At 40.2% G+C, this 20,436-nt stretch overlaps 1 protein-coding gene across 7 annotated transcripts in view; it reads left to right on the forward strand.

Moving 5' to 3' along the window:
- Positions 1-20,436, forward strand: part of RBM33 (RNA binding motif protein 33) — a 102,670-nt gene that overhangs the window by 68,731 nt on the left and 13,503 nt on the right. For 4 of the 7 annotated variants that reach the window (XR_003570756.1, XM_027879782.1, XM_027879785.1 and 1 more), the window contains exons 15-17: positions 790-1,428; positions 15,303-15,506; positions 16,917-17,105. Coding sequence is in view for 6 of the 7 variants with exons in the window: in XM_027879782.1 (XP_027735583.1) it covers positions 790-1,428; positions 15,303-15,506; positions 16,917-17,105 (1,032 nt within the window). In the remaining variant the exon portion in view is untranslated. Of the gene's footprint in view, positions 1-789; positions 1,429-6,156; positions 6,668-15,302; positions 15,507-16,916; positions 17,106-20,436 lie in introns of those variants that run through there. The other 3 variants (XM_027879783.1, XM_027879786.1, XM_027879787.1) reach the window with 3 other exon arrangements.

The raw sequence follows: 20,436 nt of genomic DNA on the forward strand, positions 1-20,436 counted from the left end.
CATTTTTATACAGCATTTCCTAAGAACTCATTCTGCCAGAGTTGAAGAATCTTTAGAAAGGTTATTGGATGGTGTGTAGTACTTTCAGAGGGGCCTAGGGCTGGAATATTAAAGGCATTCTCTATATACCATTAATATTCCAACACTGCATTTGGCAACATTTTGATTCTGAAGAGAGTGCATGAGTTCAAGGTCAGAGAGATTGACTTGTGCTGTTCATTATAACCAATTATTGTGTGACAAATGAGTTTGAGATCAGGCTGAAAATTCTGTGAGAAAAATCAATAGTTCTAATCAGGGCCTTTCAGGTCATTTACCACCCTACCTTTTGTTACTTTGTCAGAAAAGAGCAAGATAAAACCTATGTGACAGTGGGTTGCCTCTGTATTGTTACCTTCTATTTGAAACATATTTTGATATCTTGAATTATATTCATACTTTAATTGGTTTTGGAAACTTTTAAATTAGTTCCAATTTGTCAAACTTTTTTGTATTTTTTTTTTTTAGTATTCTGATCAGATTTGTCAAGTGGTATTAGAGTTTTTCTGTCTAGGAAGTAGTATATCTAAGTCCTAAACCAGATTTGAGCTGTTTGTTTGTAATGAATAGCAAATAAATGTTAGCAGCAGATGCACTTCACTAATAGCCTTCGTTTGGTATCAGGGATAATTTAAAAAGCTCTTCAGAGTTACAGCTTTACAACATCTGGAACAACAATTTAATGTTGTTTTGACCAAGCTGGATGTTGTGTTTAGAATTTTATAAATTAATTTGCATTTTCCTTTGTAGTACCCAGACGAAGATGAAGAAACCAGGTTGTATCGTTTGAAGATAGAAGAGCAGAAGCGTCTGAGAGAAGAAATTCTGAAGCAGAAGGAGCTGAGACGGCAGCAGCAGGCTGGTGCCAGAAAGAGAGAACTGCTGGAGAGACTTGCACAGCAGCAGCAGCAGCAACCTTCCACACAGCAGTCCTACATGCAGCACGAGGATGACTCCTCCGAGTTCCCCACCAACGGCAGCCCCTACATACCCCACTCCGGCTTGCACACCAGACACAACGTGAAAAACAGACTCCTTGTTAGAAAGCAAGACACAGTAGTTCCAAATATCCAACCCAAACCCACAGAGTTCCTCCAGAGCGGAGGGGGGGATATGCAGTATCAAGGACAGCAGATGAAGCCGGTGAAGCAGCTGAGGCAGACTAGGACAGTTCCTCCAAGTCAGCCTCAGGCGCCGCAGAAGGTGTTACAGACCAAACCTGCTGCAGCGTCGCTGCCCACGACACAGACGGCTCGAGTGGCTTCGGTACCAGCCAGGCCCCAGGAGCAGAAACCGGGTGTGAAAAGGACTGTCATGCAGCGGACAAACAGTGGTAGTGATGGGCCTCATGTCGGCAGCAAAGTCAGGGTGATTAAGTTGTCAGGAGGGGTAAGTTTCCAAGGCTCATCTCGTGTGTGTGTCTTGTCATGGTTTGTTTTTGTGTGTTTGATTCTGTGTAATCCCAAAATAAAAAATGGGCCTAAGGTGATGGAGGAAGTAACAGGTTTAGCATACTTAATTGTCCTAATATTATATTTTCAGAACTGTAATTTATTAGCAGTTATTAAAAAATTAATGTTTCCTGTAACCCTTTACTGCCAGGCAGTTACCACTGAAATCACACTGAAATAGTACTCCTTTCTATTAAGTTGTAATTGGAGTCTGAAAGACTGCTCAGCTGAGCTCCTTTTGCTTCAAGTTGATAGGTCAGTCTGATAATTGCTCAGAGAAAAGGATTTGGGCGGCTGTATTTAAATAAGGTGTGGTTAAAAAGCTAGGACCTGCTTATTTGGTAGGTGAAGCCACCTGAATTAGTTGTGTGCAGATGTTGGTGTTAGTGTGGTTTCTGTACTCAAGGGAAGATTGTTTTTACTTTCTTGGGAAGTGTGTTGTGAAACCAATTTAGGCAGTGTGTTGGAGGGGGATGTTTTCTGTTAGAGGTTGGGTTTAAAATGATACCATTTCACTTCTGCATCTAAATGAGATTTCCTTATCTTTTGATGAGAGGTCTATTATCTGCAGTGTGTCCCTTGAGCACTGGTGTCGTGGAGGACTCACAATGCTGGTCTTGAGGGCAGTGTGTGTGTTTAAGATCTAGGGCTTTGGTTAGAAAGTCTAGACCAAATTTTTTCTATCTTAATGAAAAGAGAAATTAATTCGTTAGGGCTCTAAATAAAACTGTGATGAGGGGACATAGTGAGATCATAGCGTGTGAGGTCTGTCCTCAGGTTTATGCTGAGGAGAAAAGAAAGATCTGATATAGCACATTGGAGTTCATTTTTTTCTGGAAGAATGCTTCTTACATTATTCAGAGCATTAATTAGGCAAACTTGCATAACTAATCTGCAATGGAGCAAGCGGTGTGTTAACAGGGACTGAACAAGGCCTTGGAGGCTAAGGCTTTACATTTAGAAACTGAGAGGAAGCTGAAATGCCAGAGTCTTAACTCCTTTTTGTAAATGTTTCTCTACAGCTCATAAAACTTAAATACGCTTAAAATTGTGAATTGTGTAATGACTGTGTGGTCTTTCAAAATATTAACATACAGGGCCTTATTGGCTACTGAGACATTCTGCACGTCAGGTTGTTGTCAGCTCTAATTCCTCAGAGGTGGTAACTTAAGTACAGAGGAATAAAGTATGAGAAGCTCAAAGAAATTGATTCTGTTGAGCTAAAAATATTTATATATAAGTATGTCTGCAGAAATCCCAGTGGCCTGCAAGAGGTATGACAGGTTTGTGTGTCATGAATAATTGAATAAAGCAGTCATGCACGATTTCTTTTATTATGTGGTGAAACAAAACAATGCCAGTCACAACTGTATACAGCTCTTCATAACAAATGGTTATCAGTGTCCACAGCAGCATTCACAATGAAATAGTTATTATCACAATGCTCTATTTCAGAAGACCATAAATGTTTCAGATAAATCTTATGGTAAGCAGGAGCAATTAGCTTCAATAAATGTATGTGTAACCCCTTTTGTGCACAGCAGCAGATTTTCTCTGTTCTTCTTAGCTTTGAGTACTGAGGTTTTAGCAAGGTGAACCAGGTTCTTTACATGTAGCCTTTGTTACTGTTTTCATACTGCCATGGACATTTTAAGTTTCCTTTGCTGTGTGAGAATAAGAACAAGCATTGCAATTAGCTGTTAACACTGATCAAGATAGTTGATTAATTTTTAATCAGTAAGTGACAACCTGAATCTGTGACTTTGTTTCTTTGACTACACAAGGAAAAAAAAAAATTAGGCAGTAGGCAGGGCAGCCAATCTTCTTGTCCATTTTTGATAGGATTTAAAAGAAGAGTTACAAGCTGCTTGGACTCTGAATACTATCACAATCACAGATCATACTTAGTTTCCACTGCTAATGTTTAGTCCTACCACGTGCTTTTATTTTTCACAACTTTTGCCTGAGCACTAATATAAAACAAAAGCCAAATCTCATTTTTGCTAGCCATTCTCCTTAGCATGTAACAGTGCTTCTTCCAATTCCCTGCCTTTGGCCAAAGGGATGCCTGGTGTCTCTTACCTGTGTGCACTGGCTCGATCCTGCAGCTAAGCAGCCCTGTTTTTGCTCTCTATCTAATCCCTTTTTCCTTTCTTGAGCTCTTCTGTGCAGAGATGTTTTGAATACCCATGTACAGTGAGATGGCTCACGATTAGACGCAGTGCAGGTTCCCTTTTGGATCTCATTGGATTCGTTTTGGTAGAGACTTGGCAAGTCCCTTCCCTCCCATCCTGCCAGCCATGGACAGCACTGTAGGAGAGCTCTCAGTTGAGGAAGCTGATCTAATGCAGACCTGTACTTAACTCTATCTGGACCAAATTGGCCTAAACTAGAAACTGGTAGCAGGGACTGTTATTCATTTAGTAGGACCATCTGTAGATGGTCCATTAAATGGTTTTGTGTTGCTAGTGATGTTTTTTGTATAACAGTTAAGGAGTGTGGTGTGTTGGTGAGATCTGTGGTGTACAAATATGTCAGAAAAGAATGGTTTCTTTTCTTGAGGACAGTATCTTTACCAGGCTGAGTTTCTGTCTGTGTTGCTGGGCACAGCAGTACTAAAGAGATGATTGACCTACAGGTAGAACTATCCCTCGGTCCCTAGAAGGTAAAATGGCCTTTCATCTGTGTCCACAATACTCTCTTGTGAGGGGATTTTACTTTTGGAACTGTAAGAGTTATAATATTATAACATAAGATGCTTTAATTTATGGCTTCTTATACTTCAGGAAAAAAAGTAGAAAATTATTCAGCATTTCTTGTATGTCAGACTAAGTCTTTGTATCAAGGTGACATGTTTGGTACTGTCAGTCATGATTTTGTCTGTTGATGCTTTTTTTGTTGCTTGTTTTTTGTTGTTTTTTTGGGGTGGGTTTTGTTTTTTTTATTATTTAAACAAATCTCACCCTTCACCTCCCTCGCAATATTGATTTGCCCATCCCTTTCTAATACTCACATAATTTATACAGGAATGGCAGTACAATCAGTAGGTTTTCATTTTAATTACTCTTTTAAATGTTCCTGGAAAGTGAGGCAGTGTTTAGCACATGAACTTTGATTCTTTTATGTTTTTGGGGAGTTTCTGAATCGATTTCCCCCTGCCCCCACCCATCTCCCCCATGGACACACAAATATCTTTTGATGGATCCAGTGGGCTTCATTTTGTGTGGCATTTCCTCAGAGGTTTCCTTTTCAGATGTAGGAGTTCAGTGTATTTTCTGAGTATTCATACTAGTATATTTTACTAGTAAAACATCTGAGATTTGCATGGCTTGCTGAGGAGCCTGAGGTCACTCCTAAAGAATCACAGAAACTGTTAGGTTGGGAAAGACCTCTGAGATCACCGAGTCCAACCTGTGACCCAATACCACCTCGTCAACCAGGTCATGGCACCGAGTACCACGTCCAGTCTTACTGAAACACCTCCAGGGATGGTGACCCCATCACCTCCCTGGGCAGCCCATTCCAATGTCTAATCACCGTTTCTGTAAAGAAATTTCTAATAATATCCAACCTGAACCTCCCCTGGCACAGCTTAACACTGTGTCCTCTTGTCCTATCACCGGTTGCCTGGGAGAAAAGACCGACCCCCACTACAACCTCTTTCGGCTAGTTGTGGAGAGTGATGAGGTCTCCCCTGAGCCTCCTCGTCTTCAGGCTAAACAACCCCAGCTCCCTCAGCTGTTCCTCATGGGACTTGCATTCCAGACCCTTCACCAGCTTTTGTGCTCTTCTCTGGACCCGCTCCAGCACCTCAATATCCCTCCTGAACTGAGGGGCCCAGAACTGGACACAGTACTTGAGGTGTGGTCTTACCAGGGCTGAGTGCAGGAGGAGAATCACTTTCCTGGTCCTGCTGGCCACACTATTTCTAATGCAGGCACTTTTAGGGTGCATATAAGAATAAGGTCAGTGGGATTGTAGAGTAAGTGGAAAAGAAACATCCTAATCACTTCAAAATGTGATCATAAAATTATAGAAAATAAAGATGAAAGGGCTGTAGAAATAATTCATTGTCTTGAAGGGGGGATGAGCACTGTAGTATTTCTGACAGGTTTATCTAGCCTTTTTCTGAGATCTCATTATTGTAGATTTTCTAGGCCATCTATTCCAGTATCAAACCTATACATTTAAGAAAATTTTCTTAGTGATCAAATTACATTTTCTTGCTGTAATTTTGAATCTGTGACTCCTGGTATTATGCTTGAAGAGAGATGGGAAAGAATTTATATCTCTTTGTGTCTGTCTCTCTTTTTCAAGATCTCTTAACTCTTTCTGGGCACTGATATCCTTCACTCTCTTGATGAGTCATGTTTTCTAACGCCTTGGCTGTTTGTGGTGGTCTTTCGGCTCTCTGATCAGTCTGCTGGTGAATAGTTCTAGTACCAATTTCAATTCAATTCTTTAAGCCCATATATTGAGTGGTTTTAGTCCTGGAAGAACAGGTTTGTACCAGCTGCAACCTTAGATATCTTAAGATCTTATGAAATATGCGCTGAGCATTTTTTCCTTTTAGTTGGAGATTGATTCTGTAGGAAATTATAGTATCTTAAAGTCTCTGTATCATTTGGTCGTCTTATGTTGTTGTTGTTGGATGATTTCTCTCTAGCCAGAAAATGAGCTGCCATGCTCAGAGAGATGTGTGTCCCAAAGGCCTGAAAATGCTGGTTTTTACGCTGCACCAAGAACACACCAATCTTTGTCTCTGTGGAAGGCTGCACAATGAATTTTTTTTTTTCATAAATATATAGATATAAATACATAACATAAAAATCTTGATGTTCCGTGTTGCATTAGAAGCGCTATCTTTTTGATGATCCTAATTCCTGAAAACCTGAAATGCTTCATATGAAAAGCTTGAAAAAAGGGTTGGGAAGTTCTTTTGTTTGAAAAGCCTGTCACAAAAAATGTCGGATTGCAAAAATGAAATGGAAGATGGACAACTTTGTTCATATTTCAAGTAACTGAGAAGTGTGAGATGAATATAGAGTTCTAAGTGTGGAAAAATAGATGATTCTTGTTTGATAATGTAACCTTGTCAATCAAGTTTGCTTGATGTTTGTACTTGTTTCTACTTGCATGTGTATGTTCAAGTTTAATTAAAAATATTTGACTTGAAAGCTCTATAGCGCCTTTCATCTAAATATGTCAGGAATCGCAAACACCAAGAATTTTGGCATTTATGTGAGAAGTTCTTGATGGAGCCCTTTACCCAGCCCTGGATACAGGAACTCTTGCTCTATATGGTCTGTAATTTTTTAGGAAGCCGAGAGTGGCATTGCAGTTTATTCATATCCAGGACTCTGCCTGCCACAACCTGCAAGAGTTCACTCTGGGAATACTTCACAAATGGACATTAGTTTCTTAGTTGTAAGAAAATCTTGGAGCAAGTCCAGAGGAGGCTGTGAAGTTGATAAGGGGACTGGAGCACCTCCCCTGTGAAGACAGACTAAGTTGGGGCAGTTCAACCTGAAGACTCTGGGGAGACCTTAGAGCACCTTCCGGTACCTAAAGGAGCTGCAAGAGAGCTGATGAGGGACTTTGGACAAGGGCATGGAGTGATAGGACGGAGGAGAATGGCTTCAAACTGAAGAAGGATGGATATATATTAGATATTAGGAAGAAAGTCTTTCCTTTGGGAGTGATAAGGCACTGGAACAGGTTATCCAGAGAAGCTGTGGATGCCTCATGCCTGGAAGTGTTTGAGGCCATGTTGGACGGGACTTGGAGCAGCCGGGTCAAGTGGAAAGTGTCCGTGCCCATGGTAGGGGGGTCAGTATTCCGGTTATGAAAAAGGTGTAGTGTTTTCACAGAAAAATTGCTTGTTTTAAAACAATCAATAAACCCTGTCCTCCCAGACCTCCAGTGAGGATTGGTCCCTGTAGAGACAGACTATTTCATGGCTTGGGGGTCAGGAGGTGGGCTGTGCTGAACTGTTTGGGGCATTTTTGGCTACTGGAAAAGTGAAATAGAGGGTCACATGTGGACACAGCAACTAGAGGGACTTAAGGTGACAACCAAACCAGATGAAGGTAATACTTTTTATGGGTTTCTCATAAAGGTGAAGATATACCTACCTAAATTGAAATTACCTTCACTGTGGATAACTTGAATCTAAAGTGCAATAAAGTATTGCCTTTGTAGATTGCAGAACAGGTTTCTCCCTTTCCTCAGGAGACTTTTAAATTGTATATTGAAGAAGAGTGCTGATTCCTCCTGAACACCCCGAAAGCACAGCGTTTGATGTTGCTTGTCACTCTTGTTAAGTCTCAAAGGAGAATTTTTCTGCCATCATAAATGTTACAGTGCAAAATTCATATTGATACAGTGTTGGTGTTACAGAATACCTTGTAGTTCAATTTCCTTCTAAAGATAGCTGTGACACCATTAAAGTGCATTACAAAGAGAAGGGGCCAGTTTTCATATGAAAATACAGTCTCTTGGGAGGTAAACTTGCAGTTTAATATTTTGAGAAGTTGCAAGTCCCTTTGTTGAAAGGTATTTGGGGTTGGACCGGTTGGAATAGGCCTTTAGTGTAGAGGTGTTGCTCTGAGTCAGGAGGCTCTCGACACCGTGTTTGGGGAGCAAGGTAATGGGGGTTGTCTCTGTCAAAGCTACACTAGGATCTTAGGGCAGCACACAAGAGGGATTTGACTCGCCATTAGTTTTAAGCTTCAAGGAACATAAACCAGAAAGACCAGACATGACATGAGAAGGCAAGCTGTAGTTGTACTGGTTTCTGACATCCAGTACTGGCATTGTATGCTACAGCTGGTGTCCACTTGGGAGGCGCTCCTTCAGAAGCTTTGGCCTGTCAAAAGTTTTGAATTGCTGATATTTTCCAACGGGAGCTTTTTCTCTTGGTGGTTCTCAGTGTCAAGTCTTTGCTAAAATTCCTTGTACAGAAAATATCCCAGACGGGCAATTGAAAAGTGAACCAGGAAAGTTCACTTGAAATGTTGTTTATCTGTGTTACATATTTTGTGAACAGCATATGAAAATGAAGGTGTTATCAGAGAGTATTATACATGCCTATTCTAGTATCTTGACTTTACTGTAGCTTTGACACAATTTTTTTTTTCTATGTAGTGCGCTGGTGGGTGGTTGTACTAACAAACACGTAGTCATGATTCAACACTGAGCAACTCTGTTTCTGTCACTCCTGGTGAAACTTCATGCAGCATGGCTATGACTGGGATTGTCTTTGGCCAGTCCTTCTCCATGCCTCAGTTCTCCTCTCAGGCAGATGAGGAGACACTTCAGCTAAGAACTGTGTTAGTACATAGGATTAAGTGGAATTAGCTGCTTTTTCTACAAGACATTTTCTTCTTGCTGTTCTGACTCTTCATACACCATTAGGCACAAAAGATGCTCATCATGGCTCACTGAAGCAGTGTATCAGTGTCTTTTTAGCACAGGAAGGGAGCTGTTTCTGCATTTTATTTATTTATTGCGTTGTCTGGTTGCTCTTGTTTGAATTAAGTTTGCTCCATGCAAACATTTTAGGCTGGTAACAATAACCCATAATTCACTGACCAGCATCAGAAGTGTCTTTTTTCTGGTGTGAGCTGGGAATGCTTTGGTTCTTTATCACTTTTGTAGTCTAATGTAGCTTATTCTGTGTGTACTTTGAGTCAAAATTAGGCTATTAGTATATCTTAAACCATTTGTTAATGGTGAGTTGTCTACTGATGCTGTATTGTACCCTGGTGAGAGAGCAGCTTTCTTAAGTATTTCTATTCTTGAACTTGAGGAGGCGGAGAAAAAAATACTTTTAAAGGTCTTAAAAGGCCTATAAAAAGAAAAGGTCTCCAGGTGTTTCTCATTGGCATTTGACAGATTGAAAACAGATCGTCAACTGTTCAGGAACAGTGCTTGGTCGTGTCACTGGGTTGTGGGATATTTGGCAAGTGATTAGGCTTCCTGTTCTCAGGTCCCCAGTCTGTCAACCAGCTGTATCAAAGTAGTAAAGCATTTGGAGCACCAGTCACAGAGAAATAACTTGTTATTAGGGGTTTGCCTCTAATACACATTTCTGATAATTCTAGTGAGAAAATACTCATATATATTAGATGAAAGTCAGTCTTGTTCTACATAGCTTTTGCTTTACTGTTTCTTTCTCTTGGTTACATGGGGATCACAGCTGTCTGTATAGATGTCTGTCTTTTTTACTGCAGTCAGTCACAGTATCAGTAAAATACATGTTTACATACAAAAATACATAAGCTATGTAGCTGATGAACAGTCATTCCTCTTGTCCTTAAAGTGAAGATGCATTTAATAGCCTAAAGGATGCTTCCCTCCCCCAACTACTGTGATACTGTAAAGGCACTAATTTCTAGAAATATTGACTAAAACTGGTAACAGATATGGGGTTTCTCCTTTCTTACAAGAAATCAATTATGGCACATTTCTGGAGTGAGATTTCCCTGCAAGATTTAGGTCTTCATCGCGCTACAGAGAATTTGATTTATAAAGCATCTAAGAGAAGATGACAGCATTTTGCTTCTGTGTGTTATTTTCACACAAATCAACCAGAGTTTATTCCCTTTAAGTGCCTTATCCAGCATGCGCATCCCTTTACTACTGGATGATTTTGAATTAGCTTTACAAAGATTACATGGATAGACACGGCATTGTCGTGGTTAATAGAAACCTGTGCAGTGAGGTCTGTGGGCTGCAAGATCACTAACAGTGCCAATGACAGTGAAGTATGGCCTTATCGAAAGGAGAATTCATAAGAGGCTGCCCTGGGACACTGCACCACTGTCCTTCTGTGTATCCTGACAATGTTATCTGTCCTCTCAGTACGGAGTATCAAATGTCTGTCACGAGTACAGAAATTAATTTAATGTCACCTGAAGACATGCAATTAATCTTTTAGAGGTTTTCATAATACCTTTACAGAAAGAGTTGCCAGTTTGGCGGATTTGGATTTTGGGGTTTAGCAGAAGATAAGGAAAATTAATTTTTCATCAGGGTTAATGCAAGCTAGCAGGGCCACAAAGGCTGAGAAAAATGGTTTGGGAATTTGTCAAGTGTTGTCACTCTAGAATAATGCTGCTTAACGTCTGATAGGTGTAATCAAGAGTTGAGATTTCTATAGAGGGGGATTAATCAATTTGCTCACTACAGAATGCAAGTTGGTGATACCATTCCTTCATGGGGTTTAAGAATGAAAATAAGATTTGATCTGTCAAATTGCAAGCAGCTCTGACAGTATCAATAGGCATTTTTATCAGTGCATTTTAAAGCATTTGTTATAAATAAATTTGTCCTGCTAATGTTGGTGGCAAATAAACTTCATCTTCATCATAGAACTGTCATAATGATAGTGGTAGAGTGGAGGACTTCAGCTTGCTAAATTTAAGCAATCCCTCATAAAATTCTGCTTATAGAATTTGTGATCTCATGTTTGACAGAATTCTGTTTTTCTAAAAAACACAACATTGACTATATATAGATATGTATAATGAGAGACTGTTGAAAACCAGCCTTGATAGGTGTCAGGGAATTAGTTCTAAATTCATGGCCATCGAATGGCATCGTTTTTTCTTTTTTAGTCCAGTTTCAGAAAGTCATACTGCGCAGACTCTTACGCAGTAGAAGTTTGAAAAACATTCACATGTAGATCAAATCCATCTGCCTCCATCTTCTGAGCTTTTTTATTTACACACAGTATTTGAAATTACTTGTTTTGGCACTGCTAGCAATCTTGCTGTACTTGAAGTTTGAAAGATACTTTTTATGTTTTCACCTGACCAGAACTCCTGCAACTGAAGAAAAGGCATTTTCATTCCTCCAGAATTAACTAAATAATGGTAAAGTTTCATTCAGGAAAACTCTTTCCTGGTTAGATAGTAGATGATCCCTGTGGGTCCCTTCCAACTTAGCATATTCTGTGAAGGCAGACCTTTTGCAAAACTTGGAAATTCAGAACTCAAAGGTGAGAATTATTTATAATATAGAAATTAAGGAGTAGACAATAAGAAAAAATTCTTCCTTCATTGGTTTGCAGACAAAGAATGGAAATTCACTTTTATGCAGAGGACTTCAGAGGAAATTTGAAGTATAAAATCAGAGCTTGTATCAATCAGTCACAATTATCTGTGATGGACTATGGTATTCTACCTGGTTTCAGCACTTTGTGCATCAAATCATATGAGACAGAACATGATGATGAGTAGATGCATCTCTGAAAAATTTAGTGCTGCCCTGTACATTACAAAATACTAAAGGAAAAAAAAATCACATAAAAGTATATTTTGACATGAAAAGGCTTAAAATTTTAATAGCTCCTTCTGTTGCTACATATTTAAACGTGAGGAGGGCAGTGCTATAAGCTGATGAAAAATTAACAATACGGAAATTGTCGTTATGAAAGGCAAAAGTTGATTCCAGATGAGCTAGAACGGAGACATTTGGAGTAGGAGAGTTACTAGCAATTTGGGTTCTGTGATTTAAGTGTCATTTGGGGCAGGTGCTGCAATACAGCTGCAGTGGACTTACCTGCTTGCCTGTAGCTTTGCTGTGTTGGTGCCAGCTTATTGTATAGCTCATGAGTGAACATCAGGAGTCAGCATATGTAGAATCATCGTTACAGTCGTGTGTCCTTTCCTCCAAAATGTTGATGGTCTGTGAGCATGTGACCTGTCAGTAATGCTCTGAGGTTTTGTAGCTTGAAGTCCAGATGTGAAAAGCTGTTTGCGGGTGTTTTGCTTGACTTAGTTCTTCATTGATGTGTCTGAAGAAGCCATTCGTTGTCTTGCACCAAAGATTAAAGGATGATGGTGGTGGTGGTGAGTCTAATTTGCCACTGTATGGTACTGCAGAGGTTGCTCATTTTGGCTCAGTGCTTGTCCTTGTACCGTCGCATCTTTAACCAGTGAAAAGGAGTTGCTGCCTCTTCTGAGGCTGGGCCTTTTTGCTAGTTAGGCACATGTCACTTGGCAGTCACGTCTGATTTTTGTTTTCTTAAGAAAACCACCGGGTTTTGTCTCCTGTTGAGGCCAGGCTGCCTGTAACAGAAAACAATGTCTTGCTGATTTGGAGGGAGCTCTGTTACTCCTTGAGTACCAAGTGGCTCTCTTGAGAAGCAGTGCTGCAGTTTCATCTCTGCTTCCCATCTTCAAGTCATCTCAAAACCAGTAAATGTTCAGAATAGTAGTATATAAAGAAAGGGGTTGATCCAGTTCCCTTTCCTTCCTTCTTGTTGCAGGAACAAGCAGATCTTGTTCCATCCCCTTTCTTTATTGTTTTGTGTAGGTTTTTCTTATTTCTGAAATGCATTAATTCATGACAAAGCTCAGAGATATTTCTACCTTTTCAGGCTTTTGCAGGAATGTCGTGTCGGCAGTGAAGCCCAGAGGTGGCATTTGGGACCTCAGCAGGGAACAAACCCCATCAGATTTTTCATCAGTGCGAACCAGTTGTGTGCTGATGCCGTTCACTCTGTTACGCAGTTCTGTGTTTTGGTTTTATTTGGTGATAATTGAGCTTGGTGGTTAAATATTGGGTGGTTGCTGGCTGTCCTAGGCTTTTATGTGAAATGATTGTTTTGCTTTTGAAGTTTCAGTAATGAGCATGTTCAGTGTGTTCTGTACCTGAGGGCTTGGCTCTCAGATGCTCTTCCGATGTGCCGGAATCACTTTTTGGTTTGGAAAGAAATGGTTGCAAATATTTATGATTTTCACAGCAGGCATTTAGCAGAGATTAGATTTTTAACTCCCAGTTATTGTGTTTAAATTCCTCCTAGAATTTTTTTGTTCCTTTTAGTTTCATCATCTTGCAGCTGTTGTAGGGTTGAATAAAAGAAATTATCTGATCAGGGCACAGCGCTTATGGTGATGCTGATATTGAAACTAATACTAAAATGAGGAGGATTTAATGCTGGTTTCCTAGTAGGTTTTGTGCATATGTTTGAGCTTTTCAAGAGGGCTCTTGCTTTTATGTATTTGAATAGTAATTGAAGGAGAAACTCTGAAGGGAAAGCTTTGTAATTTCTCACTAGTTGCTGCTGTCCAAAGTTTATATACAAAATGTTCTGTGAAGACAAGGACCCATCCAGTTTAGCAGAGAAAAAAATGCTATGTTTTATTAGAGGTGGGAAAGATGTGCAGATTTCTATGGTTTTCTCACTTTGGACACTGTGAACAAAAGCCAGGACAAGGTTCAGGATTTTCCCTATGACAGACTGTGCTTTTGAAGTGTAGATGGTGCAAGGGGGTATGAGGCTCATTTGTCTGGGATTTATGTAGTTGAATTCTTGAGATGTTGTAGCCTGCATGTACTTTATAATACAGAGGCCTTGATTTAGGGGGGTGAATTTTGAACTAGTGAACTTGAAAACATGAGACTGTCCTATGTACCATCTGTACCAGATTATTTCTTATCAAATGATAGTGAAGGGACTTAGTAACTAGTCCCTTTTAGTAAGTGTTTATTTGCTTTTCTTTCATGCTGAGAGGTAAAGATTTGTATTCTCAATGGCGATAATCTTGCTATTGGACCATAAACCTGTTCCTTCTGCACACCTGTATTTTGTCTCCTTATTCACAAAAAATGTGCCAATATGAAATCCTCTGGTTTGTGACTTGTGTTACAGATGCAAAAGCAGATTTGGCTTATGAATTGTTAAGGAAGTGGGGAAAAAACCCTGTATAAGTAAAGATGCTTTCATAGTATTTTACTTTTTTCCCTAGATATGCGTTTTATTTGAGAGCTTTTACAGGGTTGGCAGGGGTTGGTTTGGGACGTAGGCAAAACCTTTGCCCTGTGGATAAAATGTTCACTAGTATTTGAGTTCTGAAGTTGGAATCCAGTCAAGGTATAGATACTGCTGTTGAAACCACGCAATAATATGCAAAAGTGTCTGAACTTTTGTCAGGGTCTGCTGTCTCTTGCTCCATTAAATGTTTTTCAGTGATTGATCTGATCTGGACAACCAGACACAAATTCTGTTTGTAGAAGAAGCCAAACTCTTTGGGTAAAGGCAGTGGAAGGGAATAATTTCGGTGCTTTCAGTTTATGCTGTTACTGTGCTTGATTGCACTGAGAGATGTAACAGAAAGAGCTACATTGGATGAGAGAAACACTGAGATGGTATTTTATTGTGCTTGTGTTTATAAATATAATAAGAACTTCATAAGACAAATTAAAAACAATAGAGCAAACCCTTGAGGAACTGTTCCTAGTATAGACCATGTTTGAGGAAGGAGACTGCTTACAAAGCTGCTGGTATGGAAGTTGGCAGAAGGAGTATGCACTTCCAAATAAATGCCAATTTTTAACTGAAGAGAAGTTGGAGTTTTAAAGATGAACAGAGTATTTACTTGATTCTTCCAGCCTTCACAGTTCTTTGCTCCTTCTTCTGCGATATGTATGTCTCTAGAGTAAAAAAAAGAGTAATAAAAAAATAACACACACTGGAGTTCTCGTGTAACCCTGGGAGGAAGAATGATTTGGAAAGAAAAGTTAAAACATCTTGCCACTTTGTATATGAAAAGACATTATTGAACATTGTAATTATAATAAAGTCTGAACAAAGTAAACTGTTCTTCAGGTACCATGGATTAATTTTAGGCTGAAGTGCAATTTCCATGCTGAGCCCTTGCACATTCCCGCTGCGGGCACTGGTTTGCTTTAGCTGGCAAAGCCCTGGATACTCTCTGAGTGAGCTGGATGTGGCAGGAGGCTGCTCAGGGTGAGGGTGTGCAGTGCCTGGACATTGAGCCGCTGTTGTGTTGTTGATTTCAGCAGGGGGGAGAGGATGCTGGCTTTTTTCACCCAGAGGGCCAGACCCAGCGGCCTCAACAACCCCCGGAGCCCAAACAGCAGCCAGTGCGGAAGGTCACTTTGACAAAGGGAATGCAGCAGCACCAACAGCAGCAGCAGGCACAGATCCATTCACCAGCTCCTCAAGGAGTCAAAAACATCCAGGGAATCCATCAACCTAAAAAGGTGATTTTTAGATGCGTATTGCTGCGGAAGTTTCACTGTGTAGCTGTGTTGCTCTATTAATAACTACATTCTGTTTGTCAGTTGCTAGTGCAGGGCTGCATGACCCAGGAGATGCATAATTGCATATAAAGCTTTTAAATCTGGAGAGACTTGTTTGTACCCAGCACAGACTGGTGGTGCCCGCAGGTTTCTTCATCTGCTGACGTTCTGGCCAGCACAGCACTCCCTGGGGAAATGCATGTGTCCCGAGATAGCTGCAGTAAGAGGTGGTATCCAGCGTGCTTTCTGGCTTTAAAACCAAGAGGTTTTTTGAAGTTGTGTTTAAGCTTTCATTCTGGCTGTTTTCCTGCATATGTAGGGAGCACACCGCGACTGTTTCAGGATGTTCTTTTTGGATCCCAGAAGTTGGTATCACTCAAAATAGTTGGTGATCTTGATGTTTTGCACTGATTGTGCACTGGGAGGAGGCAGGGAAGGGTCAGGGTGGCAACAGTTCATGCCTTCTCTGCATTTGCAAGCTGACGCGTGCCTTGAACATAGCTGGTATTTTGGCTTTCAAGTTAGTTCTTGGTTTTGAACTGTTGGCCACAATCCTCCTGCTTCGTGTAAGGATAAAGTTTCCTTGCTGATGCAGAAGAATGTGAACTCATTACCTTCATAGGCTTTCCAAGTGGGAATCAAGAGACTGTGTTGTGTTGACTCAATGTTAAGTGTTAACTCTGTGTAATGTTTGTTACTCATGTTTCATTGTTATTTCTCCTCTCTCCACTGTTCAATATTTAATTTGCAAGAATTAAATCCATACATTTCCTGCTCCAGAGTATGCTGTGGTGCCAGATCCTACAGGATTTGGGGGAGAGGAACTTTGAAAAAAGTTGTTTTATTTAGCCATTTCTCCATTCTTAGAACAGAACAAGAGTTAGTAGCAGTACAGACTGGAGGTGCTTGAAGCAGTTTGCTGATCTTGTGAGTACATTAAATTTACCTGTGGGTTGAGAAGAGAAAAAGGAGAGGGATCAGCTTGTTTTTGTTGTTCAGACTCAATATATGGGAGCTGAACACACGCTGCTAATGTGATCAGTGTTGAAAACTAGGTTCTGTGTTTTTTGTCTGAGATCTTCCACTGCTTAGTTGATCAGTCTTTGCTAGATCTGAGGCTTTTAGTCTGAATGCAATATATATAACTCAATATAAAACTTGCTGCCCTTCTGAAAGATTTTGTATAAGCAGTGGATGGATATGTTAATAAGTGGCCTTTCAAATCAGCGAACAGCAACAAGCTGTTTAAAATCAACGTGTACTTTAATCAAGTCTTTAAGTAAATCGCCAACTTTTACATCACCTGTCAAATGCAGTAAGCAGAATCACTAGGTAAGTAAATCAAAATACTGTTACTTTTGTTGTTGGCAGGTCATTATGCACGGCAGAGGCAGAGGAGTAGCAGGCCAGATGGGCCGAGGACGCTTGATGCCAAATAAACAGAACCTGCGAGTGGTGGAGTGCAAACCTCAGCCCTGTATTGTGTCAGTTGAAGGGCTTTCTTCATCAACTACTGATGTCCAACTGAAAAACCTGCTGATGTCAGTGGGACCCATTCAGGTAGGTCAACCTCGGTTTATCATTTTTGTGCCAAAAGGCTTTCATTCCGGAAAGCTCAATTAATTCCCTGACACTAAATACAATGCGTGTTTATTGGTAATTTATGTTTGAAGGCACCCTCACCCACACACGCTACACCTGGTAGCAAAGACAGGCACGTGATGATATTGCGGCACGGGAGGATTTTGCTAACCATCACATTCCTGCTGCAAAATTCTCCTTCATTTTGGAGTTCCTCTGCTATCTGACATTTTCTTAAACAATACAGGCCTGTCCGTTCTGTGAGGTTTTAAAAGCCAGATGATCATATCAAAACAAATATATTTTCGGTTGCTGTTCATGTTTATATTGTTGGCTTGCACCTACTCTCTGGTTTGACATTTACCTTTTCCTGTCATGGCAGTCCTGGGGTACAAGCACTTAATGACCACTACCCAGTGGACATTTTATACTGTGTAGCACCATCTGCTTTTTCAGATGAAAACAGTCTTCTTTGGAGCATTTTATTGATCCTTCATTATTTTAGAAGGTTCTCTTTAGCAGGGACCTGTGAGCAAGGTTATGACACACACACACACTGGTGTATCTGCTGTGCAGCTTCTGTTCGTAAACTGCCTCCTGGAACTGATGTGTTACTTAAATGACTTTATGAAAGCAGGAGGTTTTCAAAGCAGTGAAGGGCTTAGGAGGCCCTGTCTGATTTGTTGTTGCTATATTTGAAAATATCAGTCAATGAATAATAAAACATAAAGATGAGAATTTTTTTTCCCCCCAGTTTTAAGTGCTCCTTTTGGCAGGATCAACATTTTTCACACAAATGCGATGCATGAATTGGAGCTGTTCTGTGAAACTTCTCTATTAGTGGGATCATCTCTCTGTTGCAAAACACACTGCTCTCCTAAAGATGAACACTCTGCCTCACTTCTTCCCAATTTAGTAAACAGAATAATGCTGAATTATTTACGTCGTCAATTCAGAGAGGTTTAATTTGTTTGGAAAAGCAAAACTACTCTCACAAAATACTTTGTGCCTTCATGTTCTGTAGTACTCTAGGAAATTACTCATATAGTTCCAAAGCACATTTATTCAGTGTTTACTTGCTAAATCTTGCATGAGAATAATAAAAGGAGATTAATAGAATCCCTGCAAGGAAATACTCGCAGTAGAGAGAAGTTATTGAGAATGTGCTAAAAAATTTATTCAGTACTTGCTCTTACATAGCAGACTCCAAACTCTAGTCTCACAATTCAATGTCACAGACTGCTCCAGAAACGTGTACTTATTGCAGAAAAAACTAAAACTACTTTTTTAATAGGATTTGATACATACCTCTGCCCTACAGAACTTGCATTCTTTCACCAGCATCAACCGTACCTTTGGAAATTACGCTTTCTAAATCATCATCTATTTTTACCTTATCAGAGGTCTGGAAGTAGTAGCTGAAAGAGATGCCTTAATTTAGCTAATGATGCAGAATGCTTTTGTGCTAATTCTGCAGTTGAATTTCAAGTGTGACTTGTAGAAGGCTAGAAATTTCCCGTCATGTTCAAGACTGAATGATGTTTCACAAGTGTGGATGGTGAGATATATGCAGGGGAGAAGTGATCCTTTGGTAGGAAGAACATGAGACTGGTTCTACCATATGCAGTATTTAACTTTTGGGGTTTGGTTTTTTTATGATACCACGAGAAGTGACACCACAGAAGCGTTAACACAGCAAATGAGGAAGAGGCGTCAGCAGCTTTAAGTGACTTGGAGGACAAGAACAGAAAACAGAATGTTTGAAAACCATTTTTATACAGATGGTGCTAGACTTGCAAAGAGGTCAATATCCTGAAGCACATGGGTGGGTTTTCTTGTGGCTGTAAGTTAATGTTCTAGGTAGTGTTTGTGCTCAGTGCTGCATGAAATCCCCTGCAACTGGGAACAGTCGGGAGGCTCTGACAGCAAAGGGAAACTCTACTTGTTTATCTCCTCCTTCATGTGTTTCATGTAAGTAACTTTGCAACGAAGAGTACAGGAGTGAGGTGCTGGAGAGCCCAGTAGTGAGGAAGGGCAGGTCACAAGCAAAGCAGAGAGATCTTGGGTAGTATAGAGCTCTGATGTTCTGAGGTGAAGTGTCGCAGCTTGATGAACTGAAATAGGAGGGATTTGGGGAGATGACTATTGTGAGAAAACAGCAAGGAGAGAAATTCTAGCTGCTTTTTTAGAAATTAGGCAAGATGCCCAGGTTTTTAGCTGGTGTTTTGATGGAGCTGAAGAAATAGTAAGAGGAGGGAATGGTGAGTCAGTTGTATCTGACTCAGTCTTTAAGGTGTAGAATATCCTATGTTTAGCTGTTGACTATATTCAGCAAAATTTTCCTTGATCAACTGAGCTCTTGAGAGGATTTTTCATTTTACTTGTCTTTGGGGAAAATGCGCTTATTTTTTGCAATTGTAAAGGAAATTGAAATCTGAATCAGAACTTAAGGAGTTACCTTCATGCCTGCATAGTATCTTGAAATGACACATGTCAACTGTCCAGCATCCAAATCCCTGGCTAAAGGTAAAGATTCACAAACTGTATACGCTTCAAATGTTAAACAAGCATCTTGCTTGAAAGTGACGTCCAAACACAGCTCAGAAATCCAAATATCCTGTATATCAATTTCTGCTGAAGTCAAGATGTGAACATGGGAATGCCTGAACTGAAAAATAGCTCCCAGAGGAGGGGAAGAAATACTTCCCAAGGATCTCTCTGCTCTTTGACAAGAAGAATAGATCATGAGCTCTTGTCCCACCTGTTAGAGGACCTCTGCTTAATCTTCACCTTTCATGCTGGGGCATTTCTAGAGTAATTGATCCCACACCAGCTCCTGTTTCCAGATACCCAAATATTTGTTACAGTGTGTTTATCCTGCATGTGTTTTCTTGGAAAGTGAATCTTTGCTGGCATAACAGACAGTTTTAACTTTTTCCACAAATAAGTCTATCAATGAAGTAAACAGGGAGGAAGAGATCACTTTGCTTTCCTGGGTACAAAAGTATCGCGTTTTCATTTTTAGCTTTTTCATGTCAGTATCATTCTCAAGGTACAAGTACCTTGTACAAACCTTGGGAAGGGAAGTTAAGAACTTCCCTCAATTTATAATGTTTGGTGCTCCAAGCTTTGCCATCAGCTTGCATTGAGGTGGTAGTTCTGTGAGTCAGGTTTTGGGTATAGCATAAGAGAAGGTGGAGGAGACAGAGCTGAAGTTGGAAATTCTCTGTTTTTCTCTTCCATACTCTAGAAATGGAGAAAATTATCTTTTCCCATATATAACCTTTGAAATACCCTCTACCACCTAATC

This window comes from Empidonax traillii, unplaced genomic scaffold (genome assembly GCF_003031625.1).
Source record: "Empidonax traillii isolate 1590-97213 ecotype Southwest subspecies unplaced genomic scaffold, ASM303162v1 scaffold58:size1836614, whole genome shotgun sequence".
NCBI lineage: Eukaryota > Metazoa > Chordata > Aves > Passeriformes > Tyrannidae > Empidonax > Empidonax traillii.